Source organism: Zonotrichia albicollis, chromosome 10 (assembly GCF_047830755.1).
Source record: "Zonotrichia albicollis isolate bZonAlb1 chromosome 10, bZonAlb1.hap1, whole genome shotgun sequence".
Taxonomy (NCBI): Eukaryota; Metazoa; Chordata; class Aves; order Passeriformes; family Passerellidae; genus Zonotrichia; species Zonotrichia albicollis.
Window position 1 is genome coordinate 22,344,426 of NC_133828.1, and position 20,473 is coordinate 22,364,898.

Here is a 20,473-nt window from a genome sequence, read left to right on the forward strand (position 1 = left end):
CTGACTTAAATAAAATGTGGACATAGTTACTTACCTCTTACCATTTAATTACTGGCTTTTCTAAGTACCTTTGTTAAGTGATGCTCCCCTCCCATTTTGTTTCCATTCCATTTGTTATCTCTGTAAAAGAGATTAGTTAAAAACACTTAAAAAAAGGTAAAATAAAACCTCAACCTAGAAATGCGAGGCAAAAAATTTTTTGAGCAAGGTCAGCTCTGACATTGAATGCATCTTGCACGTCTTTATTATTAAAACACAGATGGAATATCAGAGCAAAACTGCATATTTAGTTGGAAACTGGGGGAGGAAACAGTGTTTGTCATGATATTGCAGAAATCTTAGCTTTATATTTTTTGTGTTATTCTTTCTGGTATTTCAATGTAGGCTAAAATTATTCAAAACTTAAATGCAAAGAAAATCATTAATTTAAGACCATTGCACTGCAGACATATGTATTTTCCATTTTGGTTCCCAATAAGTTTGAATATTTTGGATTAACAGATTCTATACATAAGTATGTTGCCAAGTATTCCTTAAATCAGGTGCAATGTTTTCCATAACCAAAAGTAATCTTAGCTGAAAGCTTTAAAATACAAGTGTGACAGTAGTCCCAGAGTGGTCCTGTTAAGTGAGGAATTTGTTACAATTGGACAATGTTGCATATTGCTACTAGAAGAGAATATCCTTTTCCTGCCAGAGTGGAAATGACTCTCCATTATGTTTTGTGTTTTTACAAAGTGTGTGTGTGTGTGTGTGTGTGTGTGTGGTGTGTGTGTGTGTGTATCTCCTTGGTGTGTTTCCAAGGCTTGCCTGTGCCTGTAAGGCAGTCCAAGCAGGGAGTGGGTTCTGCTTGAACCTTGCCTGCCGTGCCAGTTCTCCAGGTCAGTGTGTGACGGAGCCGTGTGCCAGCAGCGCTGAGTGCAGGGGACACGGGCGTGTGGCCGTGGCAGGGACTGGTGGCTGTAGCGTCTGTGAGGCTGTGACAGCGCAGCATCCTGCCCTTTACCTGCCTCTTTGGGATCCTTCAGCAGCTCCATCACTCTTGGCAGCATTTGCTACCAAAGGGGAAATAAATGCATAAGGTAGATGTGGTTGGACTGCATGTGCTGGCCTTGTTGGTTGGTGGCACTGAACAGTTTAAATAGTTTGCACTTGCAGTCAGGTGTTTTTGCCATCTGTCACCTGTCTCCCTGTGCAGTGAAAAGAGTTGTTAGCTTATTAGTACAAGCTAAATGACGACATGTGCTTCCTCCTGGATAGAAGCAGTGTTGTTTTCATGTACAGGGGGAGGAGAGACCTGTGTATGTGTCTAAGTGCTGTTATCAGGTGACTTTGATGGGCAGGGGACTGTTTTCTTGGGCCATTAGGAGAGAAACAGAATACATGGTTGTCAGTTTTGGGGAGTTATTAAATTATTTTATTAAGAAATCAAAATGCATAGTTCTTCATCCTTCTCCCATGAAACATTGTTTGCCACATTAGCAGTGATGCAGCAGTGCCCTGAGCTTAGTTTATTACTGCTCAAAATAGTTTAAAATCTTTGACTACTGTATGCTTTCAGACATTCTGAATTTTTGCTGTCTTTTCCTTGCTGTGTTTTCCAGTTAGTGAATTCAGACCTCTTTTTATAATTTTTTGTTCATTGGAACAAGTTATTATTTTGATAGTTGTAATTCTGTTTTGTTTTGGGTTTTTTAATTTAAAATGATTATGTTGAACTAATAAAGTATAAGGAATTATAATCTCTGGACCCACATTAAATTGAGTAGGAAATTAAAAGTAATTGGTACATATTAAAATAGTAAGTCCTTAAAATCTTCTTTGGTCTACATATTTATCTATTTTCCAAAGCATTTTAGGTAATGATGGATTATAAACTTTAAGGTCACCAAAGATATTTTAGCTGTATTGGCACAGGTATATGAGAGGTGACAGCTGCTTTTTGCTTGCCCTGGTGTTGCTGCCTATGCACTGTGGTGAGCAGGTGCTCCTGGTGCTTTGCACTGGTGTACAGTGAAATGGGCTGGAAAATTGTGCTGATTGGGTTAATGAGCAGCTTCTCAAACCCATGAATTAGAGTTTCTCCAAATACACGATAAAATGAGTCTTTTGCTTTTGCTTGTTTCATGATGAATAGGTGCATAGCATCACTTTTAGAAACTGGAAAGTCTTTCATAGAATCACTGAGTAAGCTCAGTTGGAAGGGACCCCCAAGGGTCATTGAGTCCAACTGCTGGCCCTGCATAGGACAACCCCAAGAGTCCCCCCATGTGCCCGAGAGCATTGGCCAAGTGCTTCTTGAGCTCTGTCAGGCTTGGTGATGTGAGGCCTCACTTTTTAGTAACAATTTATTTCTACAGATTGAAATTGTTAATGGTAAGAAATAGGAAGAATAAAAGATTCTTGTTATTGTGGCATGGTTTGTTTTTCATAGAATGCTAATGTGATTTGGCCTTTCTAAGCTATAGAACAGCATTGCTCTTGTGAATAAAAAGCTGTAGTTCCCTGTAGACTCATAAACGCAATGTTCCAGTGTAATTCAGTGCCCAGATAAGGTTTCAGGCTCACATTATTCCTGCTCATGTCAACTTACTCCAACTTACTGCTTCATTTTATTGCAAAGAGTTATATTTCAAGGCAGCATACTGGTCTGTCCAGCTGATGTTTTTTTATGGTGCACAGGATGGTCACAGATGTGAAGAACCAAAAGCTACTAAGAGTGCAGTAAATAACAAGGGAATGTCCTTTAGCAGTTGATATGAATATTAATAATTTATTGAGAAGCCAACTTAAGCTCTCTGGATTTCAGAATGGCTGAATCTTTTACAGTAAAAGCAACTATCTAAACACATGGTAAAGAAACTATGAATTACACCCATAGAAGAAAGCAATAGAGAACTAAATGTTTATAGTATGCAGAATGTTATGGTGAGATGTGGTACTTTGGTCCTGGAGAAAATATTAATTCTTCTTTTTTAAGGATACTGAATATTTTGGAAGGGATTTGTGTGGTTTTCAGTAGACTTGTTTGTGCTAGAGATTTTAATTATGGTTTTAGATATTAATTACCATGAAGATCCACAGTTTAGGATTTTGAAAGTCTGAAAATTCCATATATCATTTTTGAAACAATGGTTGCTTTTTAGCTGCATGTTTCAAATGCAATTTCAACAGGAATATCTGTAATCTCCAGAATTTAAGAAATTTTATTGCTAGTCTTAGAAAGACACAGTTTTCTTTAGCATCAGCAAATAGATTTAAGCTACCTGAATTTTTAATGCTTTTCCAATTGTAATAAAAATCTATTACATAGAAGAGCAAAAGAATGCTTATTCATCTTGTGTCTTAAAATACTTAAAACAAGGAGAAATACAATTTGGATTTAGTAAATTCAAACCTCTTTCTGCAAATGGATTTAACAGTTTAAAATCTTTCAAACTAATGCATGTAGTATGGAATCCTAGCTATAGTATTTGTTTCCCTTCTTTCTGTGTGCTGTTAAATTCGGGTACTTCTTGGCATGCTGTTTGTGGTTTTATGTTGATCAACCAAAACTCTCTTGGCTGTACTCCATTGTATACTCTTACTGAATATGTATCGTCCCAAGCTATGACTGTAAATATATAATATGCCAAAGTATTTAGTAGCATAAGGGTATTTACAGTACAGGAGAACAGAGAAATGTCTATACAAAATATATACCTCCACTATGTTCCTTTGGAGTTAATGGCAGTTGTATCTCTAAATATAGGAACACTTTCTGTCTTTAAAAGTAATGCTTTTCATCATCACTAGGAAATAGTTGGACATTTATAGATGAGCAAATCAGCATTTCAGTTCACTTTTTAAAGCATGGTAGCCTCAAAGCTACTGCAACCTGACTGAAGTTTGTGTTAACTGGAATTGTGTGTTGTGTCCCCATAGGAGGAACAGGCTGCTAAACTGAAAGCTGAGAAAATTAGGGTTGCATTAGAGAAGATTAAAGAAGCACAAGTGAAAAAGGTGAGTTAGTTATACCCATTTATAAGACCCTTATTTTATTTTCACCTGGAAAATGCAGGCAAACTTCATTTGTATCTATTAGCCTTAAGTTGCCCTTTATAAAATCAGAACACTATAGTGTTCTAATCTTTAGTGGTAATGTGCTTTCCCATCTAGACTGGACCTAATCAGGAGAAGCCTAGGATATGGAATAACATGATGTTTTTCTTAAGGAATAGCTTGTTTTTCAGCTAGTGCTCATTGTGAAGATTTTACCAACTTCCACCCAGAACTGAAATGAAGGTCCAGCCTCCTGAGATTGTTCTTGTATGTTCTGCAGTCGCATGTTTAAAATTTGTACCTGTTTTCTTCATAGCCTTTTCTTCACAAGCCTTTTCTCATTATGCATAGCAGGATTTGCCAGTGCTAAATTGAAGAGAAGTATTCCAGACTAAAGACAGAGGTTACCAAATGGAGAAAGCCTGCTGCCATTACTTGATGTACTCTCAAAGAATACAGAATGCCCTGCAAATTTAGCATTTTTGTTTTATGACAGGAGTTTTTCAGTAGCTTAAAATGCCTTTTTCATTGATTGTTTCTGGATCAAAAGCTGAAAAACTCTCTTTGCTGGAAGATGGAAATTAACAAGTCAATTGTACCAATGTATTACAGCTAGAGGTTTTATCTTTTCCAGCTGAACAAGATGTAAAAATGGAAAAAATAATGATTGGCAAAAAGAATGTTGTTTTAAGTCTTTTGATTGGTTTAAAAAAACGGCTGCCTATGAAAAACCGTTGTGTTTTAAAAGCAGGTTTTTTTCACACTGCTTCATATTCCCCAGAAAAGTAAGGTTTAGTATTGCTGTATTGTTTACATAATAACCATTTTTAGAAAATACTGTAGGAAGCAGGCAGAAAGCTTAAACTGCACATCTGAAAAATTCTGATTCTTTGTAAGCTTGTGCAGAGCCCTATATCTATGTTTGTTCTACCTAGATATTGTCTGAAAGACACTTTATTATCAGGACACTTCAGCAGGAAAGATTTTTTTCCTTCTTAACACACAACTGAAGGACTTTCTCATTGTGTTGGAAAGACCTTTATATTTATTTACTTGTGCTGTAGGAGAACAGTGTCTTGTTAATTGTCTGTGGTAAAAATATCTACCCATCATTTATGACATCTTACATTTTCAGGGAATGTTTTGATTGAATTTTATGCTACTGTAAGAAAATCTTAGAGGAATAAACAAGATCTTAGAAACCTTATTTTTATTTGAAATGTGACAGATTAATCTTCTTTTTGTTTTCTTATTTTTCTGCTTAACAGTTGGTGATCAGAGTCCATATGTCTGATGACAGCTCAAAAACAATGATGGTGGATGAGAGGCAAACAGTGAGACAAGTATTAGACAATCTGATGGATAAATCACATTGTGGCTACAGTTTAGATTGGTCATTAGTGGAAACCATCTCTGAATTGCAAATGGGTAAGTAATAATTATAAGCATTTCTAATTCTTATTCATAGATGCAGCAGTAGTCTGCATTCTCAGAATGATTTAAATACTTGTCTTCATAATGTTCATCATCGTGTTCATTAATGTAGTAAATGCTAATTCATGTAATAAAGCTCATGATTGAACTTGTTTCAGAATGATCTGAAAATTCTACTTCAGGGTGTTTAAAAGAATGAGAAAGTTGGTCCAGTGGTTTCCCAAAGATATCTCCTTCTTTATTTTGCAATGAGGATTTTCAGCTATTTTCTACCATTTCAGTAAATTTTCCTCTTTTTCTTTATGCTGTTCTCTTTTGTCTATTTTCAGTATTCTGAAGTTCTAGCATTAGTGGTAACTTTTTCAAAGCTCAGAGCTTTGAGAGTCAAAGCTCAGAGGTTTGACTGAGAACCAGAGTTCTCAGAGGTGTTGTTGATATGTCATTTATTGAGTGACAGAGATCATAGGAAGTAGAAGTGTCAGTTTTTAGACTTCTTTACAATATCTGTACTAGCTATGGATATTCTGCATTTCAGAAGCATTTTCTTTTCCTTCTGATCATTGCCCACTACTTTTTGATACTTTATGAGTGAGATAATCATTGGGGATGTAGAAAGAAGTATTGTGCCAAAAAAGGTGCCTGATCCATTCCTCTGGGAATTATGTAGACCAGAGAACACAAAAATGTGATAACCTTCTTATTTGTGCTCATAAACTTTGAAATGTTATCATTTGAGTCTGCAGTGTTCCTGCAGGATGGTAGGCCTTCTCAGATTAAAAAAAAAAAATTTAAACATTTCATATGTTGATGGAACTATAAACTTGAAGATACAAGTCCATGCTGAGTGACTGGATGTAAAAAAATGCCGCTTCCAGGCATGCCTGGAAGTGGACTAAGTTCTTTTAGTCTCTTAGCAATAAACTTCTCCACTGTAGTAGATCTTGAACTCTATTTTCTCTGCATAAATGCCTTGTCTCTTAGAAATGACTACAGATTAGTTTCTATCACAAAATGCAACAGATTCCAATGTATTTGCTCACATGTTATTGTTCCAGAACGAATCTTTGAAGATCATGAAAATTTAGTTGAAAATCTCTTGAACTGGACAAGAGACAGTCAAAACAAACTAATGTTCGTGGAACGTATAGAGAAATACGCACTTTTCAAGAATCCACAGGTAAGCCTGCGATTTGTGCTGAATGTGTGTGTGGCTGATGGCAGTTTCTTACTTTTTTGATAGCATTTATTTCTATACTTTCATTTTGGTACTTGTGTATGTGCTAAAATGCCAGGCAACTTTACACTTCAGCACTATGTACATCCACAGTGTTGTTGGCACAAAGTCAATCCTTAAGAGGCAACCATGAGCCGAAGCAATCTGTTTGCTAATGGGTTTGTGAGTAGTTTTAATGCACATGAAGGCAGGCAGTTTCCAGAGATTTACACCCATGCTTAATGCTGCTCAGTTATGTAAACATGCAGGAAAGGTGTTGACAGATATTGCTAATAGTAATGTCTCTCCACTGTGCATTCTTGCATTGCTGGCAAGAAGGGGAAGACAAAATCTTAAGAGAACAGCCACTCCATGGTCAAATGACAAGAGTAGAGAAGACAGCATGTGCTCCTTCTCTGCAAGTTGGGACCTGCCTATATTCACTTGTGTTTCCTGCTCCTAGCTGGGAAAACAAAGGCTTCTCTTCCTCTCAATTGGCCTCAGAGACCTCTCTTCTCTCAAATGGTAGCTACAGACCTGGTATCTGCCAGCACTGCAGTATTGTAGGGGAGTGGAGGAAAAGAAACAGAAAAACAGAAGGTGGCTCTTGGAAGAATTTGCATTGAAAATTCACTTGATCTCTTGTCTGTAATATCACTTGATCTCTGTTTTAACTCTTACCTAATATATTCCCTTTTGAGTTTATAAATTATTTTTATATCTGTATGGCATCTATATGCTAATTTATTTGATTTAAACTGAGTATCAGTTTTGCATGTTCGTCCTATGGGACATCAGTTTACTTGATTTTATTCCTTTTTACGCAAGATCTGAAACCCAGTCTTACGCAAGTGCTTTGCACTGAAGCAGCAAAACTCTACATTCTTTTTAAAACTTTGTAGATTATAGGTTTACTCTCAGCACTTATAGTAGGCACTGTCACAGTAGTGAGGTACCAGCATAAACCAAATATTTCTCCTTGTTTTAAAATATTGAGCTGGCAAAACTTTGGCAAAACCCAAATGAATGTTTGGGTTTTTTCCAGTATTAGCCTAGGGAAGCCTTAGGAAGATGTTTTTCATTGCCCCAGTCTTTTCCAAACTGAATAAGAGTAAAAAACTTATTAAATAAGATATGGTGCCTGTGCATAATTAAGTTCCTTTTAAGAAGCTGACAAGTATTTTATTTAGAATTTATTATTATTTATTTAATGGCTTCGATGTGTGCTTCTTTGAATGCAGAAATAATGACAGTATGTAACAGATCTCAGGAGATTTTTTATATTTTTATTGTGGTATTTACAAGTTCATAGTATTTTTATATCTGGATGCATTGTAACAAACAGCTGTTTGATCCTTAGAAAAGCAGGATGATGTTGTTATGAGGCTGTTAGGTAGGAGTATGGACTGATTGATATTTCTGGTAAAGGTGATTATAAGCTACTTCAGTGTATTATTTAGCAGTCTGACAGTTTCAATTAGTCTACAAAGTTTTGTTACTGCTACAGAAAAGTAAACAAGAAACGCCATTTAGCTTGATTTCAGAATGCCTAAAGAAATATTAAACTTTATTTTGTTACAGAACTATCTTCTGGGGAAGAAAGAAACCTCTGAGATGGCAGACAGAAATAAAGAGGTGCTACTAGAGGTAAGAATGTCAAACCGGAAATGACAAAGTAGTCATTTTAGAGCATGAAGACAAACTGCTAAAGGTTGTGGTGATTGAAATTGATGGACAGAGCAGAATGGAATTCTGGAACTCTGTGAATGGAATGTGTTCTCTTTGAGCTAAATGGCTGTCTTAATGTAACACTGCTTCAGATGTGATCAGTTAAAAAAGTCTCTGCACTTAGTTTAGTATCTGAAATACCATACACAGTGATAATCAAATTGAGATTGCCTCTAGCTATGGCTAAAACTATTAATTTCAAGTTGAGATTTGCAGACCTGTGACCTGTTTTTTGTGACCGGTTTTTTTGACCTGTGGTGCTAGAGAATTTTTACTAGCACTTTCCAAACCCTCAGTTCTACAAAATTCTAGAGCATGGATCTGGAGACTGGTTTAAATTAATATTTCAAATTTTGATAATAAGCGAAGCAAGTTATAAGTAAAATTTTAAGTGAAAATTTTTTCAATTATATTTTAAAATTAAAAAAAAAACCCAAATTATTGAATTTTAAGAAATGCATGACAGAAGTTATTATCAAACACATTAACCAGTTTACAGAAATAAGGCATAAAAGTGTGGAACAAATAAAGCACACAGTAAATATAGCCTTCATAAGCTGAAAACTAAATACTTCTGTGGCATGGCTGAAGTGCCATAGGTTCCACTTGATTTCCAGAATAATGATTATGATTTACATAGTTACCCAAAGGTAAATATTTAGGGTATTTAATTTTGAGTTAAACTTAACACAGTTTATCTTAAAAGTAGCCTATGCATATTAGTAATGTATTATTAATATGGGTTTCAATAAGTGTATGTATGTATACTTAGGTATGTATACATATGTATATAAGTGTATGTATCTATGTGTGGATGAAAAAATTGTTCGAAGCCACAATATGCAGGGAATTGTAATTCTGCTTAACTCTTTCTGTCTTCTAAGATTATTCCTAAGTCTCTACTGCATATTAATCTGGAGTGTGTTTAAAGCATTTGTTTTTCTCTGCTAGTTCTTTATAAATAGAACGTTAGCAGAAGTTGCAGTGTGGTGGACAGTTAGTAGCAGTGAAGTACTCCTGGAATGAATTGCAGCTGTGTCGGATGGATGCACAGTTAGGTTTGTGTGTGCTTATACATATGAAGCTATATAAGGTGACCTTGTGACCTTAAAGCCAGTAAAGCCATGGGGGGATCTATTAGTGAGAAACAATGGTCAGAAAATCTTTACAGTAGCTGCTAATGATTTTTCTGTCATTGTTGCACTGAGCAAATGTTGAGACACCCTATCATGCTTGTCTGAATTGCCTCATTGCTTCTGTAATTTATCTGTAGTTCATATCTCATGTGAAAAAGATCTGTTCCTGCTACAAGTGCATTCCTTGGATAAAGAATTTCAGTCATTCAAAACAAACCACTGCCTGCTCTCTGTTCTGTCTGTTTCCCAAACTGCTCTGTTTATTGGCAGGAATGCTTCTGTGGAAGTTCTGTAACTGTGCCAGAGATTGAGGGAGTTTTGTGGCTGAAAGAGGATGGTAAGAAATCATGGAAGAAACGTTACTTCCTTCTCCGGGCTTCTGGAATCTACTATGTCCCTAAAGGGAAGGCCAAGGTATGCTATTTAAAGCAGTTGCTCTGAATTGTTCATTGCTGGTAAACAGTGCACACAAGAGTTGGCTTTAAGTTTTGGCTTAGCTGTGCCTTTCCAAGTGCCATATACCTTAATTAAAATGCTGGCTTTATCATGGAAATACTATATGAATTTTTGTGGCAGCACTTGATGTGAAGGGTGTAACCCCAGTTTAAAAATACAAGAATACAGGGAACTGCTTCTTGTGTTAGTTGTTCAGAAATACTTGAGAAAAAGCTTTTGGTGGAGCTAAGAAGCTGATCTTTGCTGAAGCAGAATTTGGATGGAGGACCAAATTGCTCTGCAGATGTCAATCATGAAGTATCAGACCAACTCCACAATGTCTGCATAATTTCATTATGTTTAGTTACTTCATATAAATGGGACTTTTTTGGACCAATTGGTGCTGCATTTTTTGAAACAGGTATAGGTAATTCCACTTCTACAGGATCACTTACTGCTGTTCTCTCTATCAGTAATGCAAAATAAGTAGAAAGACACTACAAATACATTACAGCTTCAAGGCTGAACTACTGTGAGTTCAAGTCATCCATGAATCCATCACTCTTGACAGCATCAGATGATTCCCAGTACAGGAAGTCCACCTCCCACACATCTGGGAATGAAGAGGAAATCTCTATCAGCACAACAGCTCCCTTTAGAGTGAATGCATGTCAGATGTTCTTTCCACAATCTTTTGCTTCATTAAAACAATCTGTATGCAAGTAGCCTGTTGAAATTCTTTGCCCTACACTCAACACCAAACATTTTTAGAATTCTACTTACAGTCACATTGGAATTTGGACACCTTGATTATTACCAAGGTGAAATATAACCAGCAGCTGATAACTTCCTGATCAACCAGTCATACTTGCTTTCTCTTGATACCTGCTCTGAGTAAACAGTAGTAGTCCAGTGTAAAATGTTGTCAAAAGGCAGAATGCAGAAAAAACACAAAAACCAGACTGAGTTTGGTTTAAAATGTAGGTGTGATGAAAGAGTTTATGCATAGCTGTGTCCCTTTCTTGAGTTGGTAGTTTTTGAATCAGATTGAAACTAATATTTGACCTTAACTAGACCTTATTTTAGTATTGGATCTTATCGTTAGGCTGATTGTGCCAATGTGTGTGGATTTTTGTGAAGATACTTTGTACATGACTGGTTTTGTATCTACTAGGTCTCACGGGAACTCGTGTGCTTTCTCCAGCTCGACCATGTCAGTGTTTACTATGGACAGGACTATCGGAACAAATACAAGGCACCCACAGACTATTGTTTAGTGCTAAAGGTAACACTGCAGCACTTGGCTGTACCTTGAATACACTTTACTTGTTCTCAGCCATCACCTGCTTTTAATCTAATTTTCCTCTAGTTCTTGTATACAATGTGAACAGTTGTTGCCTGTTCTCTGAGCTGGTCATGACTTCATAAACATTTTCATATTGCCCTGAATTGTTTTATTTCCAGACTTTTGAGTGCCAGTCTGTTTAATTGTTCACTACACTCTAAAACATACACTAAAGTCTTCTTTTCCATTTGGCAACTCTACCTTACAACTGTTTAGGTTCAAAGAGATAATACCCCTTGAAATGCTAATTGCAGGAGTTACCTTCTCAGTGTAGGTCCAGAGTAGTGGAGAAATTAATATTAAAGATTCAAGTCTACCCTTTATGGACCAACCTGAGGGAAAAGGGTGTTGTAAAGGAGGCATCTTCTGAGTTTAAATGACGGGTAGAAAGAACAGTAGCAAAAACTGTTATAAAACCAGTGACCTGATCTTAAATGCATCTAATGACTTGAGTTCATAAAGTTCTTTTAATTGAATCAACACATCTCTTAGTTTCTGTTGACTCCCACAGTGTTTAGAATGGTGTCAGTTCCTGCAAGATAGCTGGGCACCAAGCTCTTTTAAAGCAAGCTTTCACTCTGTGTTCAGGCAAATAACATGTCTTCATGGATTTGAAATGGTGCCAGTAACAAGAGATGTTTTTAGTTGCACTTTTCCCCTCCCTGCTCTAGAGCTCATGTGGTGTTGTACATTAGACTGTTTACTGTGCCTGGAGTGTGTGCCTGCCTGTCCACTGCCTGAACAAGGATTTCATTTTCCAGGGGACAGGGCAACATGTCTTTGAGCCCACTGAGGAGACAAGTAATACTAAGTATGGGACATGATATTAGTTAAGAAAGTACATGGCTAAAACTGGAAGTAGTTTCCATATTCTTATAGGTCATTGAATGCAAACGAAAATGTCAGTATTTGTAGGTATGTATAAATTCCTTGAAGTAAATTGATTTTTCTATTTACATGTCACTTTTGTCTATATCATTTGGACAGGTTATAGCAAATTTCATTTTCAGACTTTTTGACCACACAAAGTAGATTTATTTTTTTTTAATTATTGCCATTCTGAGAATCAGATATAATGGTAACATTAGTGAAGACACAAAAATGTGTATAAATTGTCCCTAAGTAAATTAATGGGGTAGCTTTAGTTGGGTAGCTTACACCAAGTGAAGCTGTATTTTCTATGTGGAACTGATGAGTCACCAAATTATTATATTAAGTAGGATTCAGTTCCGCCTTCATCAGTTCTTATAATGTTACATCAATATTTTCAATTAGTACTAATGTATGGGGACCACATAGTTTTAAAAATAGAAATAGAGTTTTGTGCCACAAAGGCTCACTAAGTAAGCTAGGAAGTGTCTCCTTTGGGACAGGTAAATGGCAAGTACAGACTGAAGGCCCAATTCTCTACTGATGTCCGGACTGGATTTGTCTTTATCTTCACTCCTTTGTTTATATCAAAACTTGGTGTGCTCACATCAGGTGCTGTGCTATTGTTAAGTGTAACATTTGTGTTCTAATTTATAAAGTTAACTCCTTGGTCCTAAATACACTGAGAAATTCTTTTATTTCTATATAAGCAAAGTTTTGAACAAGTCCAGAAAGAAGCTGGCTTGTTAGCAAAGTAATTGTATTTGCTTCTGTAGACTCTTCTTTGTTACACAACGTGTATGTGTAGGAGGCTCGTAGTGAAAAATGAAAATAACTATCTACTATCATAAGAAATTATGCTGTATATATTCTCTTTATGGACATAAACATCTTATGTTCTTTTTAAAATAATTGTGTTGGAAGGCAACAGAATAGAATATTCTGAAAAAGCTTAGAAGTTCTTTGATATATGATTCAGACAGTCTTCAGTAAAACTTAGATACCTACAATCCTCTAGCAAAACTCTGTTTTGTCACTGAGCTGTAAGCTAACAGAGGAAATGATAAGAACTGGTCTGTTCAGTTACCCCAACAGCTGAGAAACCTGTACTTTCTATAGCATGGACCAGAAACAACTGGATAGCACATCCAGAAGTATTTCCAGTGTCTGATTTTTGAAAACCATGTGTTTGTTTCTTGACTGCTGAATTGATAAATACAGTGCCTTTACTTTTTTTTATACATGTATGTGGGAGCAGCAAGTATTTTTTTTAGATTATAATCCTGTATCAGTAAGGTGGCAACCTTGAAGCCTTCTTTCTACAAGGTGAAAATAGAATTGTGCTTAACAGCATGTCATTTGGGGAATGTCTCACTTAAGCCTGCAAAGGCAGAGAAGACCAGTGTGTTTGTTTTCCTCTAGTTTGGGGTATTTTATGTGAGAGAAAGGTGAAATATCGGTTGTCTCTGTCAAGTGGTGAGTCAGTCCATAGGTACAGAAGACTCCTGGTGGGTAGAAAGTACTACAGCCCTAGAATAATGAAAGACTAGCCCTTTCTTAGTGTTTGAAATCAGTTGAAATCAGTTTGTGCTGGATACACTTTCAAATGTGTGTGTCAAGCAATCTCCATTGAAATTCACCTCCTGAAATATTCTGGAACATTTTTAAGTGGGGTTAAATACACACTACTATTGAAGAGCTTCCAGCATTAGGTTTATCTGTATAGACATCAACAAATGCTTTCCTTGCATTCCTAGCTGTGAAAACATTGATGAGAATGCACAATTTTTTGCAGCATCCTCAGATCCAGAAGAAGTCCCAGTATATCAAATATCTCTGCTGTGATGATGTAAGAACTCTACACCAGTGGATCAATGGCATCCGCATTGCTAAGGTAACCCCTGGGCACTCTTACACTGCTGTCATGAGTAGTTGTCATCATCTGCTTAAAACCATTTACAGTTACCTAGCAAAATACAGGGTAAATTTAACTTCCCTCTGTTTACAATTCTGAACATGAACTGTAAAATCTTCTGACATTTTTCTTTCCTCAGCAAAATTATTATAGGCTTTGTTATAGTAATTCAGTAATTGGGCCTTTTCTTCTTGTTTCTGCTGCATCCCTGTCACATGACACAGTTCTGACATCATAGATGTCAGAAATATAGAAAATCATAGATTTTAGCCAGCTCTGTTCAGATTTCAGAAAAGAAGGCTTATGGGAAAAGAGAATTTAGAACATAGAGTTCATTTTCAAGACCCTCAGCTTGTCTTAGTTTATTCATTGGGCCATTTCTTGCTTGACACTGTCTCTCCTAGCACAAATAAATTGTTTTTCTTTCAGCAATTCATGAATAACATTAATATTCCTTAACATAGAGCCTGTGTTGCTTTGGGGGGACTGGCAGGAGGAACGGCATAATAGAGAAGCCAGAAGTGGAGCTCAGCGGTCTGAAAAGAGTGTACAGCCTATATAGAGTTGTTAAACTTGTTTGTGATTTTGCTTAGTACGGGAAGCAGCTATACATGAACTATCAGGAAGCATTGAAGAGAACAGAGTCAGCATATGACTGGACCTCCTTGTCTAGCTCCAGTATCAAGTCAGGCTCCAGCTCATCTAGTTTGCCAGGTAACAATGTGATCTATCTCATAATACAAAGAATCAATTGCCTTTGTTATCATCTGCTGTCTGGATGCCTCAAGAGAGACTGTTGCAGGAAATGGACTGTTTCTCCAAAGTCTTATGCTATGTTTAGTCTAAAACACAGACTTTATCTATAACATTCTGTATGTGTATATCTATGTATATATGCATACAGGTAAAAACCCATTTTGCTGTATTACTTGCAGTGATGTCTGTGTTTGAAATATGCACCAGTTCCTTGTTCACCTCCAAAAACTAATGATTTTCTTATACTGAGAGGAGGAAACATCTTTTCAAATTCCTGATGCCTCTATGTTCACCTGTTTGAAAAATCAAATTTATATCATAATGATGCATAGAACATATATATGTAGTTCTTAAACTGCTTTGTGGACTGAAATATTTGAAATTGGAAAATGAGAACCATCCCCTGCCCAAAGGCAAAGATCCAATCTCTTTAGAGAAAACTTTGAAAATACTGTTTGTTCCCATGTCAAATTTGCATGCCTGCATTCATGTGCTCCCATTTATCTCTCTGCAGAACTGGGGCTAGTTTCTTGTTGCATGTAACAGTTTAAAAATTGACAAATAGTTTATACAGTGTAATTTCATTGTTCAGAGCTGACTGATGCTTTGGTGGATTATTCAGAACCTTCAGGGGCTATGTTCTTCATTGAAAGTTGTGCTGTTGTGTGAAGGTGTATTGTCTGCCAGAGATACGGATTGGGAAGTAATGCTACTGAATTGGACAGGTTCAGAAAGTAGCCTGTAAGAATGAGCTAAGCAAATGCAACCTAACTGGGAAGGTACCTTGTTGTTTCAACTATGTGGCAAAGCAGTAAATTCTTGGTCACTTATAATTTCTCGATCCAAGATGGGTATTTTTCTGATAAAGTGTAAATTCTTGTAGGGAGCTGAGCCACAGCTCACTAGCCAACCATGTTCTGCCAAAGTTGGATTTCAGCCTGTGCCAGGACACTTTGGGATTACACAGAAAGCAGGTGCCAGGCTGAATAAATTGGTCTGACTGTGCCTGCTGCTGTCTTGTCACACTGTAGACCCAGAGCATCATTTATGTTGGCTACTTGCAGGATGCACACCAGCCCTTCTCTTGTGTTGAGGAATGGGTCATTGGAAGCAGTGTCCTGCCTTGGCTGGTGCAGTTTGTCTGTCCACAGCCTGTGCCCAGGGTACAATTTTAAGGTTGTGCTGGGAGGGAGTGCTGAAGAGAGCAGGCTGCATGCACTGCATGAAATGGGGCTTTTCCCAAAGTGCAGGGATGTGGCATGGCTCAGAACCCACATAAGCTGCAGTGATTTTACTTTGAAATGTATCTGACATACTCTCATCCTTGAGCAACTTCGGGTTTGGTTGATACCAGGCATCTGTTGTAATGGCCTGGATGTGAGCTAGAGCTTACACAGTTTTTACTGGGAGCAGTGGCCTCTGGGGACATGTTTAACGAAGTTGCATTGTATTGACATTACTCTTACATTCAAAAACATATGCTAACTGTTCCTTAACTTTTTTTCTGAACAGAATCTCAATCAAATCATTCTAATCAGTCTGATAGTGGAGTTTCTGACACCCAGACAGCTGGCCATGTCCGTTCCCAAAGCATTGTCAGCTCCATGTTCTCTGAGGCCTGGAAACGAGGCACTCAACTGGAGGAATCCAGCAAGGTAACAAGAAGACTTTAATTTGAGAACCAGCGCCCAACAAAATGTATGAGAGAGTGTTGTACCTCTTCCACCTCTGTCTTGAGTGGCATTTCTTCTCTGTTTTACGTGGTTAATTTACACTGCTATATAATTGTTTTTCAGGATTCACTTTTTCCGGTAATTAAGCCCTGCAGCTTTCTGTTCATTCTTTTATTTGTGTGCATAGAAGCTTTTTGTTCTTTGAAGGCATTATACAGCCCCTCTCACAGAGTCCTATTTACTAATGTTGAATGAAGACAAAATAAAAAGATAAGCTGTTAACAAGTTTAATGAAATTCTTTCACTAAGATCTTTCTCCAGTTAAGTAGCCACATCTTTCCTTTGTAAAGACGTGAATAACTGGGGCCTGAAAGCAGGTATATATGTTTTGAAATACTTCAGTAGTTTTTACTCAAAAGTGTTCTGTTAGGTGGGAATGGAACCAGTAACCTCAGATATGGTCAAAACAAAAGTACTGACATTGTCAGCAGTTTGTGGATTAAGGCAGATGAAATTAAGGCAAACTCCTGTTGGTGGTAGAGAGTTACAGAAGACTTTAACCCACTGAGGCTGGGGCTCAGGTCTGTTGTGGTTAGTTTTCTGTGTGTTGGTTAGTTTTCTGTTCTTTCTGTGGTTAACTGTTGTAGTTCCTGGGGAAAATTTCCATGCACAGGAGAAATTCTGCTGAAGCTGTTTGTTGTCAGGTTTGAAGGAATCTCCAGGTTCCTGAACAGCCTTGATGTCATTAACTGCAGCAGCTATGTGTGGAAGTGCACTATGAGAAGCTGTCATTACTTCTGTCAGTTCTGGATCTTCCCCAGACCCCAGGTTCAAGCTAGAGAAGGAAGCTTTTTAAAACCAAAACCACAGGCCAATATACCTGGCACTGGTGCTTCGGATAAATAACTAAAAATAAGATAACACATCTCCTTTTCAAATGAGAACACGTATGAGGTGTGAAAGCTGACATGGCTGCATCCTTTGGGATTCGTAACTGTTGTTCAATGCCTGTTGGCTTGGAAGTTGTCTGATTCTAATAGTAATGTGCTACTCAGTCCAGGAATGTAGCTTGCTAAGTTGTGGTGCAAGTTTTCCTACTGCATGAGTGCAACACATGGTGCATGTCCATCAGCAGATGGCTTCTGTGTGGGTGTAGGATGCATCATTTCTGCAGGAGTGAGCTGCACGAGATGGGGCATTTGCTAGCAGGTATCCAACAGTGGTGAAAAAGTACTGCTGTAAGAATGATAATGTTACTGTTTCCTCAAGTTTTGGGTTCAGTGTAAATCCTGCTGCTACATATACTTGCTGTGAGATTTTAAGCAAAAGTTTGAAGTTCACTATCTTGGGGTTACTATTGTTCTTTATCAAGTCTGTAGTGCTACTGGCAATTGCTTATTTAAACCCCAAAAATTTTTATGCTACATGATTAAAACTATGGTAAAAATAAAATATTCACAATGCTTCCTGCATTGAGGAAGCCATACATGTATCAATATTTCATCAATTTGAATTCCCTTCTGCAAATCCAAGAAAAGGTATATTTCTTCACTTATGCATAACACAGGTAAATGGGTTGCCCTAAAACTTCCAAAGAATCCAAATGAAATTAACTGTGTAAACTTACAGAGGATGTGTTTAAACAATTGAGTTAATTTCAGTGAAACTACAGTGTAAATCTGGCCCGGGGAACTTGAATAACCAGGAAATCAGACTGGCAGTGAAAAATGTTAAACTGTGTGGCAAGAAAGGCAACAGCAGTGTTCAAGAATTGTAATTTACATGGGAAGGTGTTACCAGTGATACTGAGGTGCTTTTAGTCAGATTACTCTCCATTTACCTCAGAGGCAGCTCTGCTACAGTGCTTTGGTGTCAAAGCTGGCTTAAGAAGTTCATGTGGGCAGGTTGCTGCCAAGTGGCAGAACTTGCCTGCATGTCCCTTCCCCTTGTGCAACAGCTCTCTCCCACCTTGGCAGCCTTGGCTCCTTCCCCTGGACAGGCAGGGCAGAGCACAGAGCATGCTGTGTCTCAACAGGCAGATGGCATTGGTGTGCTTTCCAGCCAGGGTGCTGTACTGGTGCCTCAGCAAATTAATCATGGGTGAGCTCTGCCCACTTTGCCCTCATTTACCCGTAACTTCCCAATAATTTCTTGAAGTCGAAAACATACTGAAATTGCTAGAGATCTGTCATATTTGACCTAATTTTGGTAACCAGGCCAAAAGCATGGGAAAAGAGATGGCAAACAATTCAATTGCAAAAGTTTGTTTTCTCAGGGAAAAAATAGCTAAAAAAAGCACAGATTATATAAAAAGAGATACTGTTGTTTTTATAGCATTTTTTAAGAGTTCCAAATAGTCATGAAGATGCATGTCACAAATAGGAATTGCCAGTCTGCAACAAGTAATTTGACAAGATACACAGAAGGACATCACATAATTATAAGGACAAAAAAAGGACAAATGAATCTCTCTCAAGGTTCTTCTGTAAAGAAAGTGTCACAGACTACGTTTCTGGATGTTGAAATTAATTTGATTCTGTGGAGATGGGAGGGGCTCCCCCTTCTGAGGCGCCCAATAGCCTTTCGCTGTCCTGAGTGTTTAATTTGTTCACTGTGAAGATGACTGTCTTCAATGGGTATAAAATATACACCACTGTCTTTCAAATATATGTAAGATTAAGAAAAACTTTTCCCAAAATGCAGATAATCCATCTGCTTCATATTTTGAAAAATTCCTCTTTGCCCAAAGAATACTTTATTTCATTTGTTCCCAGCTGGGCAGTGAAGAGCTCATTGAGTCTCATTTGCTTGTTAGATTTTGAACACCTTATTTCAAATGTTATGCTACAAGTACCCAAATGCATGCCTGCTGTGTCTGCTTTAAGGGACAAACACAAGATTCCCCAAGGTCTTGCCATTCAGGAATAGCTATTCTGTTATGCCTTCAGCTCCCTCTCTCTCTGTTTTATGCTGCCTTTATTTTTCCTGTCGCCTTTTGCTGTCTCAGGTATCAAAAGTGAAGCTCAGCACAACTAAGGGCAGCACACCCATGGTGCCTTATACAGGGCACAATTAAGGTCAGGTGGTGCTAATTGAAAATTCATTAACCTGGGTGATTGGGAGAATGGTAATTTACAGACTAACACTTGCAAGAGATCAAGATTTCTGTTTTGTAATGTGAACACCTTGATTTAGTTCCAGACCTAATGTGACAGGCAGAGGCACACCCCATGTTTGTTGTAAAATCGCTGTTTATTGCTTCTGACTCTAATCCTTTTGATGGAGTTCTGCACACCTGTGCTTTGAACAAAGCAATATGCAAATGTGCTCTTCCCGTGCAGATGAGCATAATTGGGCTTACTTATTGCAAAGTGTCTACTAATGAGGTATAGGTACCCAGTGTGGTCAGTCACTATGGTGGTGGTGTATTTCTAATGCATGTTTCTGTGCTGTGCACTGTGAAATTCACAACTTGGCTTGTAGCCAAAACACTTGTATTAGGAGGGTGTTTATAAATTTGAGTAATGCAATTGTTTTTTTTAATTTTTAAGAGGAATGTAGGCTTACAGTTTTCGAGAAACAACTTAACTTGAGCACATCACAAGTAGACTAAAACACTGCCTGCTGCTTTCCCATTGATCCTTCCATTAGTCAGCTTTTCCCTGTTTTTCCTTATTTTTTCTGTTTAACATGTGAGTTGCATGTGTAACTTTCCTTTCCCAAGTTTACTTTGTTTTGCAGATGTCTAAACATTTTCTTCTGGGGAAATTTTCTAGGAAAACTTGGTTCTTCTTCTTCCTTATTTTTTCCTTGCCAGTCATGGATAGTAGAGCATGTGAAGGAAAAATAATTTCAGTGCTATTCCTGCAGAGCTTGGTCTCAATGTGTTTTAGAGCTGTTCAGGATTTCTGCATTTTGTAACACTGA

The 20,473-nt window shown here is 37.5% G+C and overlaps 1 protein-coding gene across 6 annotated transcripts in view; it reads left to right on the plus strand.

Annotated features, from left to right (window-relative positions):
• Nucleotides 1-20,473, plus strand: part of RAPH1 (Ras association (RalGDS/AF-6) and pleckstrin homology domains 1) — a 144,958-nt gene that overhangs the window by 113,893 nt on the left and 10,592 nt on the right. For all 6 annotated transcript variants that reach the window (XM_074548323.1, XM_074548319.1, XM_074548321.1 and 3 more), the window contains 9 exons: nt 3,925-4,002; nt 5,310-5,469; nt 6,531-6,652; nt 8,270-8,335; nt 9,823-9,966; nt 11,162-11,272; nt 13,998-14,096; nt 14,711-14,831; nt 16,386-16,528. In XM_074548323.1, the coding sequence (XP_074404424.1) occupies nt 3,925-4,002; nt 5,310-5,469; nt 6,531-6,652; nt 8,270-8,335; nt 9,823-9,966; nt 11,162-11,272; nt 13,998-14,096; nt 14,711-14,831; nt 16,386-16,528 (1,044 nt within the window). The remainder of the gene's footprint in view (nt 1-3,924; nt 4,003-5,309; nt 5,470-6,530; nt 6,653-8,269; nt 8,336-9,822; nt 9,967-11,161; nt 11,273-13,997; nt 14,097-14,710; nt 14,832-16,385; nt 16,529-20,473) is intronic.